General features: G+C 37.5%; 1 protein-coding gene across 2 annotated transcripts in view; it reads left to right on the top strand.

The window, feature by feature from the left end:
• The window catches only part of wdr35 (WD repeat domain 35), a 29,410-nt gene that overhangs the window by 4,123 nt on the left and 5,209 nt on the right, over positions 1-20,078 (top strand). The window contains exons 9-27 of one of the 2 annotated variants that reach the window (XM_067421644.1): positions 1,452-1,577; positions 1,665-1,850; positions 1,987-2,019; positions 2,367-2,423; positions 2,530-2,590; positions 3,418-3,562; positions 5,497-5,566; positions 5,890-5,943; positions 6,025-6,134; positions 6,288-6,504; positions 7,286-7,366; positions 7,479-7,615; positions 9,485-9,688; positions 12,857-13,003; positions 14,323-14,455; positions 14,578-14,688; positions 15,703-15,867; positions 18,670-18,810; positions 19,096-19,252. In XM_067421644.1, the coding sequence (XP_067277745.1) occupies positions 1,452-1,577; positions 1,665-1,850; positions 1,987-2,019; positions 2,367-2,423; positions 2,530-2,590; positions 3,418-3,562; positions 5,497-5,566; positions 5,890-5,943; positions 6,025-6,134; positions 6,288-6,504; positions 7,286-7,366; positions 7,479-7,615; positions 9,485-9,688; positions 12,857-13,003; positions 14,323-14,455; positions 14,578-14,688; positions 15,703-15,867; positions 18,670-18,810; positions 19,096-19,252 (2,335 nt within the window). The remainder of the gene's footprint in view (positions 1-1,451; positions 1,578-1,664; positions 1,851-1,986; positions 2,020-2,366; positions 2,424-2,529; positions 2,591-3,417; positions 3,563-5,496; positions 5,567-5,889; positions 5,944-6,024; positions 6,135-6,287; positions 6,505-7,285; positions 7,367-7,478; positions 7,616-9,484; positions 9,689-12,856; positions 13,004-14,322; positions 14,456-14,577; positions 14,689-15,702; positions 15,868-18,669; positions 18,811-19,095; positions 19,253-20,078) is intronic. The other variant, XM_067421645.1, reaches the window with a different exon arrangement.

Here is a 20,078-nt window from a genome sequence, read left to right as displayed (position 1 = left end):
AAGGCACTAAAAACATCAATACAAAGTCCATCTCACGACAGTGGCTGTACAATAATTTTACAAAGCAACGAGAATAGTTTTTGTGCGCAAAAAAAAAAATCAAAATAATGACTTTATCCCCCAAGTTATTGTCTTCCGTGTAGGTTTCGAACATGAACTCACGCGATAGCGGCACTCCTCCTCTTCCGGGTCATGTATTGAACGGCGGATCTGCGTCATATTCTCGCGCATGCGTCGAGATCACATCAATAACTTGGCGGATAAAGTCGTTATTTTGATTTTTGTGCACACAATAACTACTTTCGTCGCATTGTAAAATTATTGTACAGCCACTGTAGTGAGATAGACTTTGTATTGATGTGTTTAGTGCCTTTATGAGTCTTGTGAGTGGGTCAGTGTAAATGTACTGAATGCCAATGGAGGCCTTTCTGAAGCCTTTCTCAGCCATCAGCTTTCAACAAAAATATCTTAATTTGTGTTCTGAAGATGAACGAAGGTGTTACGAGTGTCCAACAACATAGAGGTGAGTAATTAATGAAAATTTTTTCATTTTTGGGTGAACTAACCCTTTAACAGTATTATGTATATTAGTGTCAGTATTTTTTTCAGGATTATTTGATGACTAGGAAGTTTTAAAGAATAATTTATTTGACATAGTAATATTTTATAACATTATAAAGGCATTTACTGTAATTTTTTTTATCAATTTGATCCATCCTTGCTGAATAAAAGTATAATATATATATATATATATATATATATATATATATATATATATATATATATATATATATATATATATATACACACACACACATACCGATCAGGCATAACATTATGACCTGGTATTATGGATGATATTATGCTGGTTGTGATAGAAAGGTGTCAGAATACACAGTTTGTTGCGTATGGGGTTGTACAGGCACCCCGACACACCCGGCCATCCACCTTCTTCGATTGTTAAGGTGGTCCAGTTCTGATGCTCACATGGCCAGTGTTGGTGCTTTTAGTGGTAGACAGGGGTCAGCATGGGTACCCTAACCAGTCTGCGGCTATGCAGCCCCATACGAAACAAAATGCTATGCATTGTGTATTCTGTCACCTTTCAATCAGAACCAGCATTAACTTAATTTGAGCAATCTATTTGATTGGACCAGCCAACGTACATCAATGAGCCTTGGCAGGTTCACCACTGTTTCTTCCTTGGACCACTTTTGATAGATACTGACCACTGCAGACTGGGGAACACCCCACAAGATCTGCTGTTTCGGAGATGCCCAATCATCTAGCCATTAAATTTTGGTCCTTGTCAAATTCGCCTTTTTCCTGCTTCTAACACTTCAACTCTGAGGACAAAATGTTCACTTGCTGACTAATATATCCCAACCCCCAAACTTTTTAATGGCACTGTTCCTGTTGATGTACTCATATATAATGTCACGTGTGTCTAGCACTTACGGACTCTGAAGGTTCCGGGCAAGCAGATGACTGCTGTATCATGGGAAGGTGGAGGACTCCGAATTGGCCTGGCTGTAGATTCCTACATTTACTTTGCCAATATTCGGCCGGATTACAAAGTAATTTAGCTGTAAATAATAGCTATAAGACACAATTTTGTAAAAAATGGTTAGGTCTCTAACTAACACTCTGCTCTGTCTCTGTAGTGGGGTTACTGCTGTAACACGGTGGTTTATGCATACACACGGCCTGATAGGCTGGAGTACAGTGTGGTGTTCTGGGACACTAAGAATAATGAAAAGTTTGTCAAATATGTCAAGAGTCTCATGTCAATCACCACCTGTGGAGATTATTGCATCTTAGCAACCAAAGCAGATGACACACATCCACAGGTATGAAAAAAAGTTCACTTAAGTTTAACAAAAGTGATATTTTAATTTACAATATTGTTTTTGATTTAGTGTATTAACGGGTCATATGATTTGTGTTGCATCAAGGGCTATAATGATTTTATCATTTCACAAACAGGAAGACCCTGAGGCTGAGGCTGGATCATCTATGGTAAAGACACCTATCAAATTCCAGTGTATTAAAAAGCTGTGAAAATTATATCATATGCACTCTGATCACGGACAACAGAGAGTTACAGTCAGGAGAGAGTTACCAGTATTACATGACTGTAGACATTTTCAAAGACAATACGAAACCTGATCAGACATACAGATGTCCACTGTATCATAATGTATTGTTAAGTAAACAACAAATAGCAGCTCTAAACTAGGGCTTCATTCAGTAGGACAGAGGGCAGAGTCTACAGTAGAAAGACATAATATTTTAATATAGAATTTCATAAAATTAAACTTTGAGAAAGCTGTTCTTAAGCATCAGATTCAACCGCTTTACCACAGGCATTTAATGAGCTGTCCAATCAAAACACCTCAAAGGATCGGTCTAGGAGGAAAAAGGTATTATGAACATTTGCAAAAGAAGCCTCTTAGATATTTTTCTTGATACTGTTTAGTGAAGAGTATCCATACAGTAAAGAAATGCCTGTCTGTCCTCTGTCCACAGTATGTTCTGGTGTTGTGTAACTCCATTGGAACCCCACAGGACTCCAAATATATTGACATCGGTGAGTTAATACAGCACACTCACTGATTCTATACGTGAGAGATCATGAATAGTCATCCAGTCTTTTCTCCAAAATGTACTCCAGCCCAAGGTCATCAGGACTTTCAAGAAAATAAATATATAAATACATATATAAATATTTAAAGACTTTTATTTTGTGACATGTAAGAGAACACAATGTGGTATAAGAGAAACAGCTACAGTTTCACTTTTCGTGGCCATTGACGAATCGGAAAGTATTCCAGAGAGATGTGTAGATGGAATGGTCTTATTAGGCTTAGGTTTGAGGTATATTTTACATATTTCATTCAGAACGGTTTCTTTGATGATATGCAAGCTGACGGCTTGAGGATGTAATGATATAACACCAACATACACAGTGTGAAAGCTGCGGTGGGAATCCCGGCTCCTTTCCTCTCACTCTCGCAGGCATCCTGCTAAATTCCTCCCCTGGTTGGGAGAGGAGATCTGTGGCAGAGACCGATGTTCACCCTGATCTCTTTATGGACAGATTCCAGAAGCTGAACAGCAGCACAGAACCGAATATGTAGTTACTCATCTTTTTTTTTTTTTAGGTGAAACCTAATTGATCTAATTGAACCTAATTAAAAAGTCTTTAGAGGTTTTGTGATTTTCCACAGCCTTCGAAATCGCACAAACCTTCAACAGTCAGCTTTGATCTATAGATGCGATGGTGTCACCTGATTTTGATAATGATGTAACTTTTAAAGTAATTTTTCTTTTTTCTCATTCCCTAAAATGTTTGAAATGAAATGCATTCTAGATGTTCTTTCCCAAATGTTTTTGTTCACTTTTCCTCTGTCACAGAGCCTCTGTTCGTTACCGTGACGAAGACTCACGTGATCACCGCGTCTAAGGAGGCGTTTTATATTTGGCAGTATCGTGTGGCGAAGAAACTCACTGCTCTTGAGATCAACCAGGTCGCTAAAACAAGAAAGGAAGGTCGGGAGAGGTGAGGGTCAAAGGTCACCTGTGATAAAAAAAATCAAAACACACTACCTTTCAAAAAGGTTTTGCATTTATTTAATTAAAACATAACTAATGTTTAATGTAATAGTTCTTTAGTAAAACAGTACTATTGTGAAATTATTACAATTTAAGTTACTGCTTTATATTTGATAGTGATTCCAAAGCAGAATTTTCTGCAGCCATTACTCCAGTCTTCAGTGTCACATGATCCTTCAGAAATATTCACATTCTATAAATATTCAATATTCATATTCTGATATGATGATTTGGTGCTTAAGAAACATTCTTATTATTAATGTTTAAAACATGTTTTTTATGATTCTTTGATGAATAGAAAGTTCAAAAGAACAGCATGTATTTGAAATAGAAATACTTTGTAATGCTTTTACTGTCACTTTTGATTAAACATGTCCTTGATTAATATAAGTATTAATTTATAAAAAAAAAAAAAAACTTACTGCACAGATTCTTTTTAATGGTGGTGTATATATCAGGCAATTGTTTTAGATCAATCTGCTGCTGCTTTTATCTTACAAAATGTGTGCTTTTCCTTGCCTGCCACTCAGCATTATCAGACACAAAAATAATGTGGCAAATATTAATCATAATATTGACAAATCTACCATTCAGATAAATTAATGAATAAAGTGAGGAAACGGGATAGTTTAAAACTGCTTTCCAGCTCCGCCTATCGAAGTGTTACCAGCAGTCAGATAGGAAATATTTAGCACTGTAAAAATATCCTATTTTGCCTAACACGTGTAATTAAATATGGTAGCCATTTCATTTTCTGGTCAGTTTAAACTAAGGGTACAGTGCCAATGTCATAATTTTAATAAAAAGAGAAATTTAATAAAATTGTACATCTGTGATAAGAATGTACAGAGCCCCTAAAGGGACATGGTGGTGGGAAAAATATTGGATGGGAGGAAAAAATATTTTAAAGCTTCCCCTTAGAAACTTTGCATTGTAAGTAGTATTACTTGCAGAAGAACATTGATGTAAACTGAATTTGGTGGCAGTACAGTGTGTAACAGTGAAATTATTTATTTTATTTCATAATAAAAAATTATATAAATTATGCAAAAGCACATTTTACCTTACAAAGTGTTGTAGCATGAACAGTAGGAGACCATTGATGTGGTAACTGAATTTGGTGACACTACAATGTGTTGCCTATTTTTGTAGTAACATTTTTCGTGTTTTACACGTTGCCAACTTTACTGAACTTTGAATTAAGCGCCAACTGTATCTCTCTAAACTTAAGTAGTCCAAGTTCAAAACAAAACTCCATGAACCACTCCATTGTTAACATATGGAACTGTCTGAAACGGTGTTAGCGGGACATTAAACAGGAAGTGTTTGTCTGAACTCAGCAAGATTTGCGAGAGAACGCAATTTTTTTGCGAAATAATATTTTTCCTCCCATCCCATATTTTTTTCTACCACCATGTCCCTTTAGGGGCTCCGTAAGAATGTTCTAGTAATCTTCTTAGATTCATTTCAAAGTGGGAATCTAGCTACTTCAAAAGCTAACTGCAGTTGCAGTTGTAGGACACGCTTTGTCCCATGTCTCAGACTCAGTGGCTGAATGAAAGTAACAGATCTGTGTAATATGTAAGCTTTCATCAGAGGAAGCGGCGTTCCTTATTAATGCATACAGTCTGTGGGCAGGCCCGCCTGCCTGTCTGTCTGTCTATCAGTGCGGTGTGATGGTGTGCTCGCTGACGGCAGCAGTTTAGAAAGGTTCAGTTCGTGGCTGTGTGATGAAATCCTGCGACCCACACAGACCAGGAGTGGACTCAGTGTTCTGTTTCCCTTCCACATGAGAGAAATACACTGAGGCAATACCTCTCTTGCTCCACTTGACTCGCACACTGTCTCTTTTCACTCTGTCTTGCTGACTCTCTTCTCTAGGGTTTATCACATTGATGACAGTCCAAGCGGAACATCGGATGGGACACTGAACTTTGCCAAAGCTTTCACAGTGAGTACACTCATCACATACACTCACCTGTGGCTCTCTCAACCTCTCGTGAGAGGAGAGAGGATTAGTGGGAAAAGTGTCAAAAGTCACTGCTCAGTTCAGTTAGTTTATGAATTATTGGTATTTTTGCTGTATTTTCCTTGATCTGCTTAATTTATATATTTCAAAAACTCTTCTAAAGGACCCAAATGTCAGAAAATGCATCATTGCACTATGTATATAGACTGCAGCCCACCTTTTTAATATCACCCTGGCAAACATTCAAGCAACTGCCCTGAAAAGGGTCGTGAGAGTGAGACATGTTTATGTTTCATTTGTTTTAGGCCACCAGAGATCCAATCTGCTGCATCACAGCATCAGACAGGATGCTTCTAGTGGTACGTCTGATTTATTCAAAAACACACGCTTTCTCAACCCAAAGCTTCTGTGCGTTTGACGTGTGGTTGTGATGCCCGCAGGGTCGTGAGTCTGGTACCTTACAGAAATACAGCCTGCCCAATATCAACCTCCTGCAGAAATTTTCTCTTGCGTCCAGACCATATCAGCTGTCTCTGAATTGTAACTCCAGGTCTGATTCCTCCCTCTGTTTTCTTTTTTTCCTCTCTTGCCATCCCATTGTAACCCTAGACCAAACTGCACCATCATTGTTAGACTAATCGTTCTGTTTGCCTGCTTGTATAGTGAGATTTTGTTTTAACTTGCTTGTATTTTATGTTTCCAGCCGACTGGCTATAATCGACATGACGGGTGTGTTGACGTTTTTGGATGTAGAGACGCGGGCTTCAACAGGGGATGTGGAAGGCGGGTCCACAGCCGGAGATCCATCTAAATTTGAGCGCAAGGATGTCTGGGATATGAAATGGGCTAATGATAACCCAGATCTGTTTTCAATGATGGAGAAAACCAGAATGTATGTCTTCAGAAACCTGGACCCTGAGGTGAGATATAGAGAAATGAGTTACACGTCCATACCCGCATATACTGTATTGTGGCATGAGAAAAGAGGATGACTGAAAAAAACACATAAATGGAAGGGAAGGACTGAAAGGGTGAGAGTTTTGTCAAAGCTACTGTACTCTTACGTATGCTGGGTTCAGGAAGTGCTGCCATTTTTAAATAAACACACATTTTGGGTTTCCATGTTTTATGAGGATATTCCATAAACATAATGATTTTTTATACTGTAAAAACAATATATATTCTATCTTCTAACCCTTAACCTACCTCTTAACATTACAGAAAACCTTCAGCATTTTCAAAAAAGTCACTTGGCATGATTTATAAGCTGTTTTTCTTATCGGGACCAAAAAATGTCCCCACAAAGACAAGGATTACAGATAATGCCATCTTTGTGTGGGCATTTTGTCCCCATAATTTTGTGTGGACATTTTGTCCCCACAATGTATTTACCTGAACCACACAGGCACACACACCAGCCTCAGTAATTCACAGCGCACATGGCTTGTAGATCAGACCACCCACTGAAGACATTTAACTGAGCTTTTTTGTTCCCACACAGAAAAATAGCTGGGAGTGTGATTTACAGGTTCATTCTACACATTCTACACAATATTCACAGTCACACTAATAATAAACGTATATTCTCATAAATAATCAGCCTGAAATTAGATTTTTTTAAATAATGTTTTAATTTATAGCAATATTAGTGTAAGTATTCTCTGCTGACAAGCTCAAATTTGTGATGTGTTTTGAACACAGGAACCAATTCAAACATCTGGCTTCATCTGCCACTTTGAGGATCTAGAGATCAAATCTGTTCTTTTGGATGAGATTATGAGGGTTGGTTGGAATATGATTAATTTCATAATTTTTAAATTATGATAAAAAAATTAGAAAATCCTCTTAATTTGTCAAAAGTTGCGTAAACCATGAATGTGATTTTATCCTTCAGGTTCCAGACATTCCAAATAAAGATTATTTAATAAACTTCGAGATCCGCTCACTGAGGGACAGCAGGGCGCTGATTGAGAAAGTTGGAATTGAAGATGCTTCTCAGTTTATTGAGGACAATCCCCATCCGCGCCTCTGGTGAGAGACAGACACGCATTCCACACAATATATGAGGCGATTTGGTTATTTATTCAAGCAAACCTGCACGCACAAAGAGGAACACGTTAATAAAAGCGTAGTTAGGCAGTGCAGAAGAGTGCGCTAAAACAAGCTGCGCGAGTTTTTGAGATTTGTGCGTGCGCTATATGACGTGTATGTGTGTGTCCAGGAAGTGGAAAGTATGGGGTCCAGTCTTACAGTCTGAATGAAGTGTGAGGTGCAGTTCTATGATGTGAATGATGATCCTGTCACTGGCAGGACAAGATAAACAAATAAGGCAGCGCCGTTCTGGAGAGCTTTTTCCTAGTGTACCTGCCTGACCATTGAGAAATTGGAATAAAATAAACTGTAATATTTGTGTGCAGTTAGTTATGGTTATGTTCATTTAAAAAAAACATAAAAAAATACTCCCAAGACAGAGATGAGAACGAGAGAGATGTTACCTGTAGCCATAAAGTTTTGCAGCAGCTCTATTGATTTAGGAACCCACTGAAGTTTTAGTGGCACTGTCAGTTCTCACAGCACAAGGAGGAATTTCAGATTGGACTCTTGCTACAGAAGCGGGTAGGCAAACCCTAGTGTCATGTTAGCTTATGTTTAATGCTCTTTAACAGTGCTTCAAAGCACTGTACCTTCATCTAACATACACTTTTGACAGGACACACACTGGAATGAATAATTCACTGAAAACACAACGCGAGTCTCTATTCTCTCTGCCATCTCTGATGTGATCAGCCTGGTTTTCTATACATTAGCGCTGTTTCGCTTACTGGATCATTGGATTGAAGCCCTTCCCAAAGTTTAGCCTTTCTTAGATTTTCAGGGTGAAATGTAGGCAGTAAATTAGTACTAGGTAGCACATTTTTGGTACATTATTAAGTAAGAAAAGTTGCTTTTAATACTGTCAGACAGGAACTGGAGAAGGAATCCTAATGGAATAGGGTGTAAAGAAAGAAAGAGCCATGTGTCGGCTCTCTTTCAGTCTGTGTGTGTTTGCTTGGATACAAGTGTGAGAGCTCAGAGGCTCTGTTGTTTGATTGTGCTCATCCTTAACATGCCAACGTGTCAGAGGTCAAAGGTTTTCTTAGCTTTCCATGAGCACATGAAAAGATTCCAGAGGGACTCGCTTCGCCCCCTTTGTCCACTTTATGTCAATAGCCCAGGGGTTTTCAAAATATATGATGCCAAGGACCCCCACATATGATGAACATTTTATTAGGGACCCCCTTTCTAAAATCCATGTTTTTATGACAAAAATAAATAAATAATTAAACCGTTAGATAAATAGTATGTGTGACATTATAAATACAAAATATTTCCAAATGTAATTTGGCTATACTTAATGTTGGCAATATAAACCTGAAGAAGAACATTTTCAGTTAAAATTTATTTGTATAAGCAACTTTCACAATTATTTATGTAAGCATGATCTTACGTACTGCGTTAAGAATACTCGTACTAGATGGATACAAAGCAAACATACAGTTCTGTGAAGTATGTATACGGCAATAAAGGAGAGAACATTTTAGAAATGATACTAAATGTTCAGTAGGCTTTATCCATTTTTGCTTTGTCTTTTTATTCTCTGAAATTTTCTGGGGACCCCTTAGAACCTTCTGGAGGACCCCTGAGGGTCCCCGAACCCCAGTTTGAATACCCCTGCTCTAGACAACTAAAAGTGTCATTGTCCACATTTTGATGCAGTTTAAGCATGCCATTTTTAGTATGAGAAAAATCTTTGTTGAGATCAAATACTGAAAGTATATGTATTTATACTGTATAAATACATATACTTTAAATTAATTCTGTACTTGACAGTTGAAGATTCGTCTATGTATGCACTTGCAGGCGTCTCTTGGCAGAAGCGGCGCTGCAGAAGCTGGATTTGAAGATGGCTGAACAGGCGTTTGTGCGCTGTAGGGACTACCAGGGCATTGAATTTGTCAAGAGACTGAGCAACCTGCAGAGTGAAGCCATGAAACAGGCCGAGGTAGCTGCTTACTTCAGCAGGTTCGAGGAGGCAGAGAGGATGTACCTGGATATGGACCGCAGGTACACACAGGAGATGATGAATGTCTTTATGCTGTGTGAAATCTCTATGGACAAGCATGCTTCGCTCGCATGTAAAAAAAAAAAAAAAAGTAATGTTAAATTAATTAAATTAAAGACCCATTCGCACGGGACTAGTATTATCTGGGGACCTCTGGTGATTTGTAATAATTGCAGAGAATGTCTGTGATCTTAATCCCGTGCGAATCGGCCATGTCTGTAATTTGTAAAGTAAAAATTCCCCCGCAAATTACCTACCATATTTCGCCGAACACCGAGGTCCTGTAATAATAGTAGTCCCGTGCAAATCGACATCTCTGTGATTTGGCCAGGATTAGCGGATCGTATATCATTTTTGCAAGCTTTTTTTCTTCCTGTGAGCATTTCTATCTTTATCTTTCACGAAGAATAAAGTCTGCATTCATAATGCGCACCGTTATGAATTCCCGTGCAGTCGCGCCCGCACGGATTATACTTTCACTTTAGAATGAGTATGAATTTGGGAGTAATCTGATTGAATGGTGTGTTTAATATTAACATCAATACTGTTCTTAATGAAAAACAGAACAGAACAGTATAGTACAATCAATGACAAGCTTGTTTAAATAGGCGCTTTTAGTTTTGAAACTGAATCTTCCGCCGTATATTGTCAGCTTCTCACTTGTGATAAATGAAATCTGACTCCTGCCGCTGGTCTGAGCTCAGTTCATGGCGTCTGTTCGCTAACTGAACGAAATTATGTTTATTTATTAGGCTACTGTAAAATAATCAAAATGAAATCGATGCCTGTTTATGATATCATACAGCTATATATCTATAACAAAGTCTTGACATCATATATGGGAGAAGTCAGTAAATTCGAGTACAATCACAGGCTTGCTTATCCCGTGCGAATGCGCCACGCAAAACTCAGATGTGGGGGAGTCATTTCTAAATCACAGAGGTCCCTAGATAATACTAACTCCTTGCGAATAGTGCTTAAGTCAAACTTTACACAATTTAGGTGAAGCATTTTTTAACAAAATCAATTTATGCTGATTGTGGTTATTTGGGTTATATATATTTGTATATACACACACACACACACACACACACACACACACACACACACACACACACACAAGTTAATTTTAAGACTAATATACAGGTCCTTCTCAAAAAATTTGCATATTGTGATAAAGTTCATTATTTTCCGTAATGTAATGATAAAAATTCAACATTCATATATTTTAGATTCATTGCAGACCAACTGAAATATTTCAGGTCTTTTATTGTTTTAATACTGATGATTTTGGCATACAGCTCATATCTTACAGCTTATATCTAAAAAAATTAACATATTTCATCCGACCAATAAAAGAAAAGTGTTTTTAATACAAAAAAATGTCAACCTTCAAATAATTATGTTCAGTTATGCACTCAATACTTGGTCGGGAATCCTTTTGTAGAAATGACTGCTTCAATGCGGCGTGGCATGGAGGCGATCAGCCTGTGGCACTGCTGAGGTGTTCTGGAGGCCCAGGATGCTTCGATAGCGGCCTTAAGCTCATCCAGAGTGTTGGGTCTTGCGTCTTTCAACTTTCTCTTCACAATATCCCACAGATTCTCTATGGGGTTCAGGTCAGGAGAGTTGGCAGGCCAATTGATCACAGTAATACCATGGTCAGTAAACCATTTACCAGTGGTTTTAGCACTGTGGGCAGGTACCAGGTCGCGCTGAAAAACGAAATCTTCATCTCAATAAAGCTTTTCAGCAGATGGAAGCATGAAGTGCTCCAAAATCTCCTGATAGCTAGCTGACCCTGCCCTTGATAAAACACAGTGGACCAACACCAGCAGCTGACATGGCACCCCAGACCATCACTGACTGTGGGTACTTGACACTGGACTTCAGGCATTTTGGCATTTCCTTCTCCCCAGTCTTCCTCCAGACTTCTGGAACCTTGATTTCCGACTGACATGCAAAATTTGCTTTCATCCGAAAAAAGTACTTTGGACCCCTGAGCAACAGTCCAGTGCTTCTTCTCTGTAGCCCAAAAGTGGCTTGACCTGGGGAATGCGGCACCTGTAGCCCATTTCCTGTACACGCCTGTTCACGGTGGCTCTGGATGTTTCTACTCCAGACTCAGTCCACTGCTTCCGCAGGTCCCCCAAGGTCTGGAATCGGTCCTTCTCCACAATCTTCCTCAGGGTCCGGTCACCTCTTCTCGTTGTACAGTGTTTTTTTCCACACTTTTTCCTTTCCACAGACTTCCCACTGAGGTGCCTTGATACAGCACTCTGGGAACAGCCTATTCGTTCAGACATTTCTCTCTGTCTTACCCTCTCGCTTGAGGGTGTCAGTGATGGCCTTCTGGACAGGGTCGGGTCAGCAGTCTTACCCATGATTGCGGTTTTGAGTAATGAACCAGGCTGGGAGTTTTTAAAAGCCTCTGGAATCTTTTGCAGGTGTTTAGAGTTAATTAGTTGATTCAGATGATTAGGTTAATAGCTCGTTTAGAGAACCTTTGCATTATATGCTAATTTTTTGAGAGGTTTTCATGAACTGTATTCAAATTCATCAGTATTAAAACAATAAAAGATCTGAAATATTTCAGTTGGTGTGCAATGAATCTAAAATATATGAAAGTTAAATTTTTATCATTACATTATGGAAAATAAAGAACTTTATCACAATATGCTAATTTTTTTAGAAGGACCTTTATATTATATGATATATATATATATATATATATATATATATATATATATATATATATGGTATTATATGCACCACCATGCAACATATACACTGTGTACTTCCTATGCTTTGCTGATTAAGTCTCTTTTTGAACACTAACAAATGTTACTAATTCTACATTACATCCTTTTTTATCACATTTATTGGCTTTTTACCAAACAATAGCTATTTATATATTTTTTCCCCTGGCATACAAGAAATTACCATATCTTAATTTAATGGAGTACTAAATTAAATATACTACATAGATAGATGTTTTTTAGATTAAAAAAACCACTCAAATCAGTTTCCAAATGTGTCTCTGTTGGCTTGGATCTGGTTTTTTGTTTATGCGTTTATGGCCAACATTTTAATTAACTAATTGAAAAAGCAACAAAAATCAATTATTTTTGAATATTCATTATTCTTATTTCTCACTCTGGTCTCTTTAGGGATTTGGCGATCAGTTTGCGTATAAAGCTCGGTGATTGGTTCAGGGTTCTGCAGTTGCTGAAGACGGGATCAGGTGACTCTGATGATGCTCTTCTGGAGCAAGCCTACAACGCTATTGGAGACTACTTTGCAGACAGACAGAAATGGTAGGTTGTTAAAGTGTAGGCGTAGGGCTGGGTATTGACACATTTCACTATTCAGTTGGATTTCGATTCACAAGCTTGCAATTTTATTCCAATTCAATTAGATTCAATATTGATTATTTTTATATATGTAGGTTTCATCAAGGAAAATAAATCTCTTAACTAATGCTGTAAACTATGGGAGTTATAGCCTACTATAATACTCAAGGTAAAATGAACTGATTTGTAAACAAACACTTAAGTTACACTCAATTATGTTTTTTTTAATAATAAAAAATTATACGAAATATAAACATTTAAATGGTGGCTGTCATAAAAACTTGCCTTATTTATTCAAACATGCATTCAATATTGTAGAACATTACAAATTATAATGAATATGTAATATGGTGCATATATTTAGCTAAATGTTCCTCCTTAAAGTTTTTTTTCTGGTTGACTAATGAGTTTATGGTCACTATATGGATTTTCTGAGGTATATTTGACGTTAATTTACATTGTTTACAAACTGTTTTACTCACGTCTTTCCGCAGTTGAAGATTGAGCATTAACTTGATACCCATTTTGATAAGCTTTACTATCTTTTAACACACTTTCATGTATTAATTCATGTTTATTTTGCGCTGTAACTGGTAGGAAGACAAGATCAGATTGTCAAAATGCCAAAACGTTATTTATGATTTTGAATTTCGTAATAAAATGGACGTAATTTGAAATCTGACACGTTGTTTCATATGAATAGTAACAAAGCACAAAGATTATTGCGATTTATCAGATGGGAGGTGCGCTACAATGTTCCGTCCGTTCATTCATGAACTTAAAACAGGTGTCCTTAAATCCTTGTAATTTAAGAATCGTTTAAAATCGAGAAATCAATATTTTTTACTCAGGCCCTATTATGCATACCGGTATGTATGTGCTTTGTGTGTTTATCCAGACAAAGGCAAATTTTCAGTCAAAATAGTGAAGCGAGACCGTTAAACATGGCTTATTTTAAAACGTGTGATTGCTCATTTAGGTATTAATAGCAGACCACACAATATGCACAAGGATATGGAATAACAGAATATACGCTTATCATAGATGTTGATTTCAGATGCTTTCTGAAAGTGTACTAAAAGCAAACAATGGCAAGTATTTGAATGTTTAGCAGCAAGCTCATAGTAACCGAAGAGATTAATTCAGAATTCATTCAGGCAGGTAACAGAATGAAAAGAGAACACAGACCTGAAAAAAGTGTATCCAAATGTTTGACTGATTGTGTACTTGATTGTGTTTTATATGACTGTTGACTAGAACCTTGAAGTATGTATTTTCCACAGGTTGAATGCAGTGCAGTATTACCTGCAGGGTCGTAATCAGGAGCGTCTGGCTGAATGTTATTATATGCTGGAGGACTATGATGGTCTGGAGAAACTTGCAAACTCCCTACCAGAAAACCATAAACTGCTACCAGTGGGTGCCCCCCCTCTCTCTGACCCTTTTTATTGTGGTTTGGCAGCAGACCAATCAGCAATCTTTGGTTCAGATTGTCTTAAAATGTCTTGAACCTTGCTTTATTGTTTGTGTGTGTGTAGGACATTGGTCAGATGTTTGTTACCGTGGGAATGTGTGAGCAAGCCGTCAGTGCATTTCTGAAATGTAACCAGCCCAAAGCAGCTGTGGATGCCTGTGTACATCTAAACCAGGTGAGAGTTCATGCACAAACCTACACACACCTTTAGCTTGTTGTATGGTTTTGATATGTTATGTATGTTAAAGGTTTAGAATGTATTAATATTATATTAACTGCATTAATTATATTGATATTACAGTATATTATTGCTACCAATATTGAAATCTGATTAATCAGGTGTTTTATTTATTTGAATTCTTTTTAAAGACAGAACAAAAATGTCTCATTTTCACAGAAAACAGATTATATATTTCTCACAACCAAACTCAAAATAATTATATAATAATAAACAAAATTGGACATGTATATTTAGTCCACTTATGGATTTATTCATGCTCATTCACACTTGTACAAATCTGTTAGATATACATATTTAATAATTGAATCTACTCAAGAGCCAAAGTCTGCATAAAACGTTAATTAAAGAAGGTATTTTCTCTATCATGATTTGATAAAACACACACACACACACACACACACACACACACACACACACACACACACACACACACACACACACACACACACACACACACACACACACACACACACACACACACACACACACACACACACACACACACAAACACACACACACATGCTACTTCTTTTGCAACGGTTCTAATGAATCTTTAGAAATCACACAGAAAATATTTTAATTATAATGTTGAACTGAATGTAAATGTGTTATCTGTTTAAAAAAAATTGAGACTTTGACAGCCCTATTTAATATGCATTTCTCAAAAGACATCTTTTTCTTTCTCTCTTCACTGAATAAATTCTGACTCACTGGCTTTTTTCCAGCTTTCTGAGCATCGAGAGATAGTGGCGCTTCTGTCATTAGTTTAAATGAGAGGTTCAGAGAGATCACAGTGCTCATCATCAGTTCTACTGAAAGAACCAGTTGCAGCTGTAACGTCATCACACTCATCTTCTCATGAAACCTGTCTGTGATGAATGTTAAGCTGCTTGATAAAAACAAAGGAGCAACAGTAACAATACATTTTAATTGTGTGCTTTTTTACAGTGGAACAAAGCTGTGGAACTTGCCAAAAACCACAGTATGAAGGAAATTGGGCCTCTTCTGTCCAAATACGCCTCACATCTGCTGGAGAAAAACAAAACTCTAGAGGCTGTAGAGCTCTACAGAAAAGCCCATCACTTCCTGGATGCTGCCAAACTCATGTTCAAGGTATGTCTGTATCAGATCATGTTAGAAAATGTTTTACATTTGTAGCAGCAACTCTTTTACCAGTCTGTCTGGAACGCTTTAGCTGTTTAGTTCCTAACTCTATTAACCCATAAATGCATGAATGTTTTGTCAATCATTATTACATATTACTAAGGGTGACCCCGAATAGTCGAAGATTCGATGCATCGTTATGCGGAGCTGGATTCGACCACCAATCTCACAGTCGAATCTTTGCGGGTGTTATGAAACGAGGATCATACCATTTTGGCAACATCGCTGAGCTTTGCGTCCGGTGTGCACCCCCTTTAAGCCGTGCCGCGTCTTTAAAATTCGAACACATAATTTTAAATGAGTGTACACACACCGGCGGTGGCATTCGGCACCTGTCCGTGGCAACTCAGGAAGTTGTTTAAAATCCTGCCGCGCCACAGAGTGCCATTTCAAGGTTTTATATTAAATTTGTTATATTTCTCTCAAATCATCAATGTGCATACTGATTTCACCCTGTGCTACAAGATACACCCATCGTCCCTCTCTTTTGTCAGAAGTCGATTCAAAATTGAGCTTGCACATATATAATGTGCGCGTCCGCCCGGTGTGAGATACCTGAGACGCGGCACTGAGCTTCACGTCCAGTGTGCGACCCCCTTTAGGCACAATCGGCTTAAGAACGTGCATGTAAACGCACTCAAAGTGTTCTTTTCCTTTCTAGGTGGTTTTATTTTTATTTTTATTTTATTTATCAAAATTTTATTTTATATATTTGTGGTGTTTTCTGTATTTCGATCGCAGCTTTAAAATGTTATGAGATAACGTTTTAAGAATGTTTATCCACCACATTACCTTTTATTTAAACAGTTCATCTGTCAGTTGGCAGGCAGTTTTGGTCGCTTTATTAAAAGTTGTTGCTGCATGCAGGGTTTAAAGGAAAATAAAAATAGTTTTACCCTCCTGCTGACTAGTGTTCGAGCCCCTCCCAATAATACATTTACATACACAGATGATTCGACTATCAATTGACCATAGAAAGATTCGGCAATTCTGATTTGTGTATTCACAATTCACATTCTATAAATCCTTAGTCGGGGACACCCCTACATATTACATATTTGGGTCTTTAGCGACCCGGATCCACTTGTCGCGATAACATAAAACTCTCCTGATATTAGAGTAACAATTACAGAAAAATAAAATAAAACATATTTTGTTACCTTTTGGAGCTTGGAGAGCTCCACCATCAAGTGACAGTAAGTCTAATATTCGATTGCGTTCAGTACTTGCTCTGCAGTAAATCGCGGAGCCTTTTTAAGTTTTGCTGATGATACTGCCTATTCTTTTGCCTTCAGTCTGCAGTAATTATGAGTGAAACCTCACTTTATCATTGTCTATCAGACATTGCCATGTTGTGGAATAAAGGTGTGTTGCAATTTTTTGCTGTGCAAACATTTTTTTACTTGCACTGTTATACACCTTGGATGAATGGGAAAACAAGCATTCATTTATAATTTTTTTCCCCCTTGTCATATTGTTTATAATGAATGGATTAGGGATACTGGGTTGATACTAGGTTGATGTCTAGCTTTAGGGTAGTGAATGACTTACCAGGTCACTAAAGATCTGATGTATGCGTTTAAGGGTTAAGCCCTTCCTTCCTTAAAGCGCAATGTTGGCTCGATTGGTCAACCACTTTATGTTTTTATGCCTTGAAAGGGGAATATTGTGACGTGTTCATTCCCGGAAGAAAAGTCAAGACTGCAAATTGAGTTTGATTTCTGGACGTTCTGAAACATTGTTATTCTCTTACTGATATAGAGAATAACTAAGTGGACTTTTTCAATTTGCTTTGTAAATTTGCAGACCTTGTTGGTGCTCAAACAGACACATTATACACTAAAGAAAACATGTATAATGTTTTTTTTATCTAAAAAAAGTATAATAGATCCTTTTTAAAGGTAATGTTACATTTTTGCTCCACTAGACAAAATTGCAAAAAATTATGATGATATAATGAAGGAAAAAAAAAATTGTTTTGTGTCTATTTAAACCAATTTTGGGTAACACTTTAGAATAATGGTCATTAGTTAACATTAGTTATTGTATTAACTAACATGAATGAACTAACCATGAGCAGTACATTTGTTACTGTATTAGTTCATCTTTGTTAGTTCATAAAAATCCAGCTGTTCAAGGTTTGTTCATGTTAGTTCACGGTGCATTAAAGCTACACTGTGTGATATTTTCCCCCATCTAGTGGTGTAAATGTATATGACAATCCATTGAATATTAGTTTCTGTTCCTCTCAATTCCGATTTCATCTTAATTTCTACGGTGGCTGATTTAGTCCAAGATTAACATGGCTTCCAGTTAGACCTCGTTCATGACTGCCATCGAGTGTTAAAAAACGAAAAGCGAAGCTTGAATTTACGGGTATGTCCCTCTTTTGCTAATGTACTTTTAAGATGGAGGGGCAACATGGCGACCGGCATTCGAACCCCTCACCCGTATGTATTTTCAATGGCATATTATAAACTTACGAGAATACTTTATTACTTCAAAGAAGTAAATATACATTAATGAGCACATATATTTTTAAAAGAACTAAGTGTTTTTAGCTAAGAATAAACTAAAAAAGTTACACAGTGTAGCTTTAACTAATGTTAACAAGATTTTACTAATGAATTAGTAAATGTTGAAATTAACATTAACAAAGATAAATGCTTTATAAGTGCAGTTCAAGTGTTATTTCACTTACATTTTTGTAACTGTAAAATATTTTTTAGATGACACTCTGTTTCACCTTAGATCGCTGAAGACGAGGCAAAAAAGAGAACGAGACCATTGCGAGTGAAGAAGCTGTATGTGCTCGCTGCCTTGCTGGTGGAGAACTTCCACACCCAGATCAAGAGCTCACAGCAAAGCAAAACCAAGGGCAAGAAATCAGAGGTAATGTTCAAACATCCTCATACAGCACATGCATAAAACGTTTCCTGTTTCCAAATGCTCTACTTGCTGGATGTAGTTTAGATTTGGTACAGATTTAGTTCACTTGTGATTTTTCTATTTTCTATCCTGCAAAAAGCTGGGGTAGTTAAGTTACTCTCGGTGCTGTGGTCTGCAGCTGCAGCCTGACTCAGAGTCCGACAGCATCAGAGGGGCAGGAAATCAGTTGTGATGAAGGGCTCATTTACAGCCTGGTGGTGGGTAATTTGTGTGTGTGATTTATTTCAGGCTACCAGTGCATTAGCGGGGCTGTTAGAGGAAGATGAGACGTCTTCAGACAGCCGTATCCTGGATGACGCCTGGCGTGGGGCAGAGGCCTATCATTTCTTCCTGCTTGCACAGAGACAGCTGTATGATGGCAAGGTGGACGCAGCCATGAGGACAGGTGACCAACATAAAACCCCAATGAATTGTGATAGCTTATCCACATTTGTTTTATCCTCATGCTATATATTTATTTATATAAAGAGCTTATCCACATGTTTACATTATTCATTAATCTGTTGAGGTTTGTCAACTGGTAACCTAATGTTAACGATCTTTAAAGCACTAAGGCTGTGTCTGAAACTGGGGCACTATTTGAGGGCACAGCCATTTGTGGTGATGTCTGAAACCACAATGGACATTCAGTGCACTCATTAAATTCTATAATGCACCGCAAACCTGAGTGTGCAACTAATGTACCCTCAACGGCTAGAGAATACACAATGCTCTGTGAGGGTCATGCCAAATGAATTCCAGCTTCTTGCCCGAAGATGGTGCCCGCAGCTGATTCATCCATCCATCCATTTTTCAAACTGTTGGTCCAATGTGGGTACAGCGTAATATCATACAGGTATAAATTCCTTTTTAATAGTTTATTAAATAGTTTATAGATGCTCGTTTTAATCTTTACATTTCTACTGGAGCAGCCAGTTTGCTAAGTTTCAAATGATTATTAAACAGCAAGCACAAACTATGCAAAATCCTTTCCAGTGTCAATATTCACTTGTTTTTATTCAATCCTTCAACTTATTATTAGTGGAGTAATGTATAGAACAGTGAATGAGGGCAATTCTAAACACAGCATAAGGCTCTGTCATGGAAACTAGCATGTATAAACCTTAACTATACAATTTAATAATCAGTTAAATAAATCAAAATTAAACCTGTATGATATTATGCTCTAGCCACTTTGACCCAGCAGTTTGGAAAATGGATAGATGGATGTA

This window comes from Pseudorasbora parva, chromosome 17 (genome assembly GCF_024679245.1).
Source record: "Pseudorasbora parva isolate DD20220531a chromosome 17, ASM2467924v1, whole genome shotgun sequence".
NCBI classification, from domain to species: domain Eukaryota; kingdom Metazoa; phylum Chordata; class Actinopteri; order Cypriniformes; family Gobionidae; genus Pseudorasbora; species Pseudorasbora parva.
This window is presented reverse-complemented; position numbering and strand designations above follow the sequence as displayed.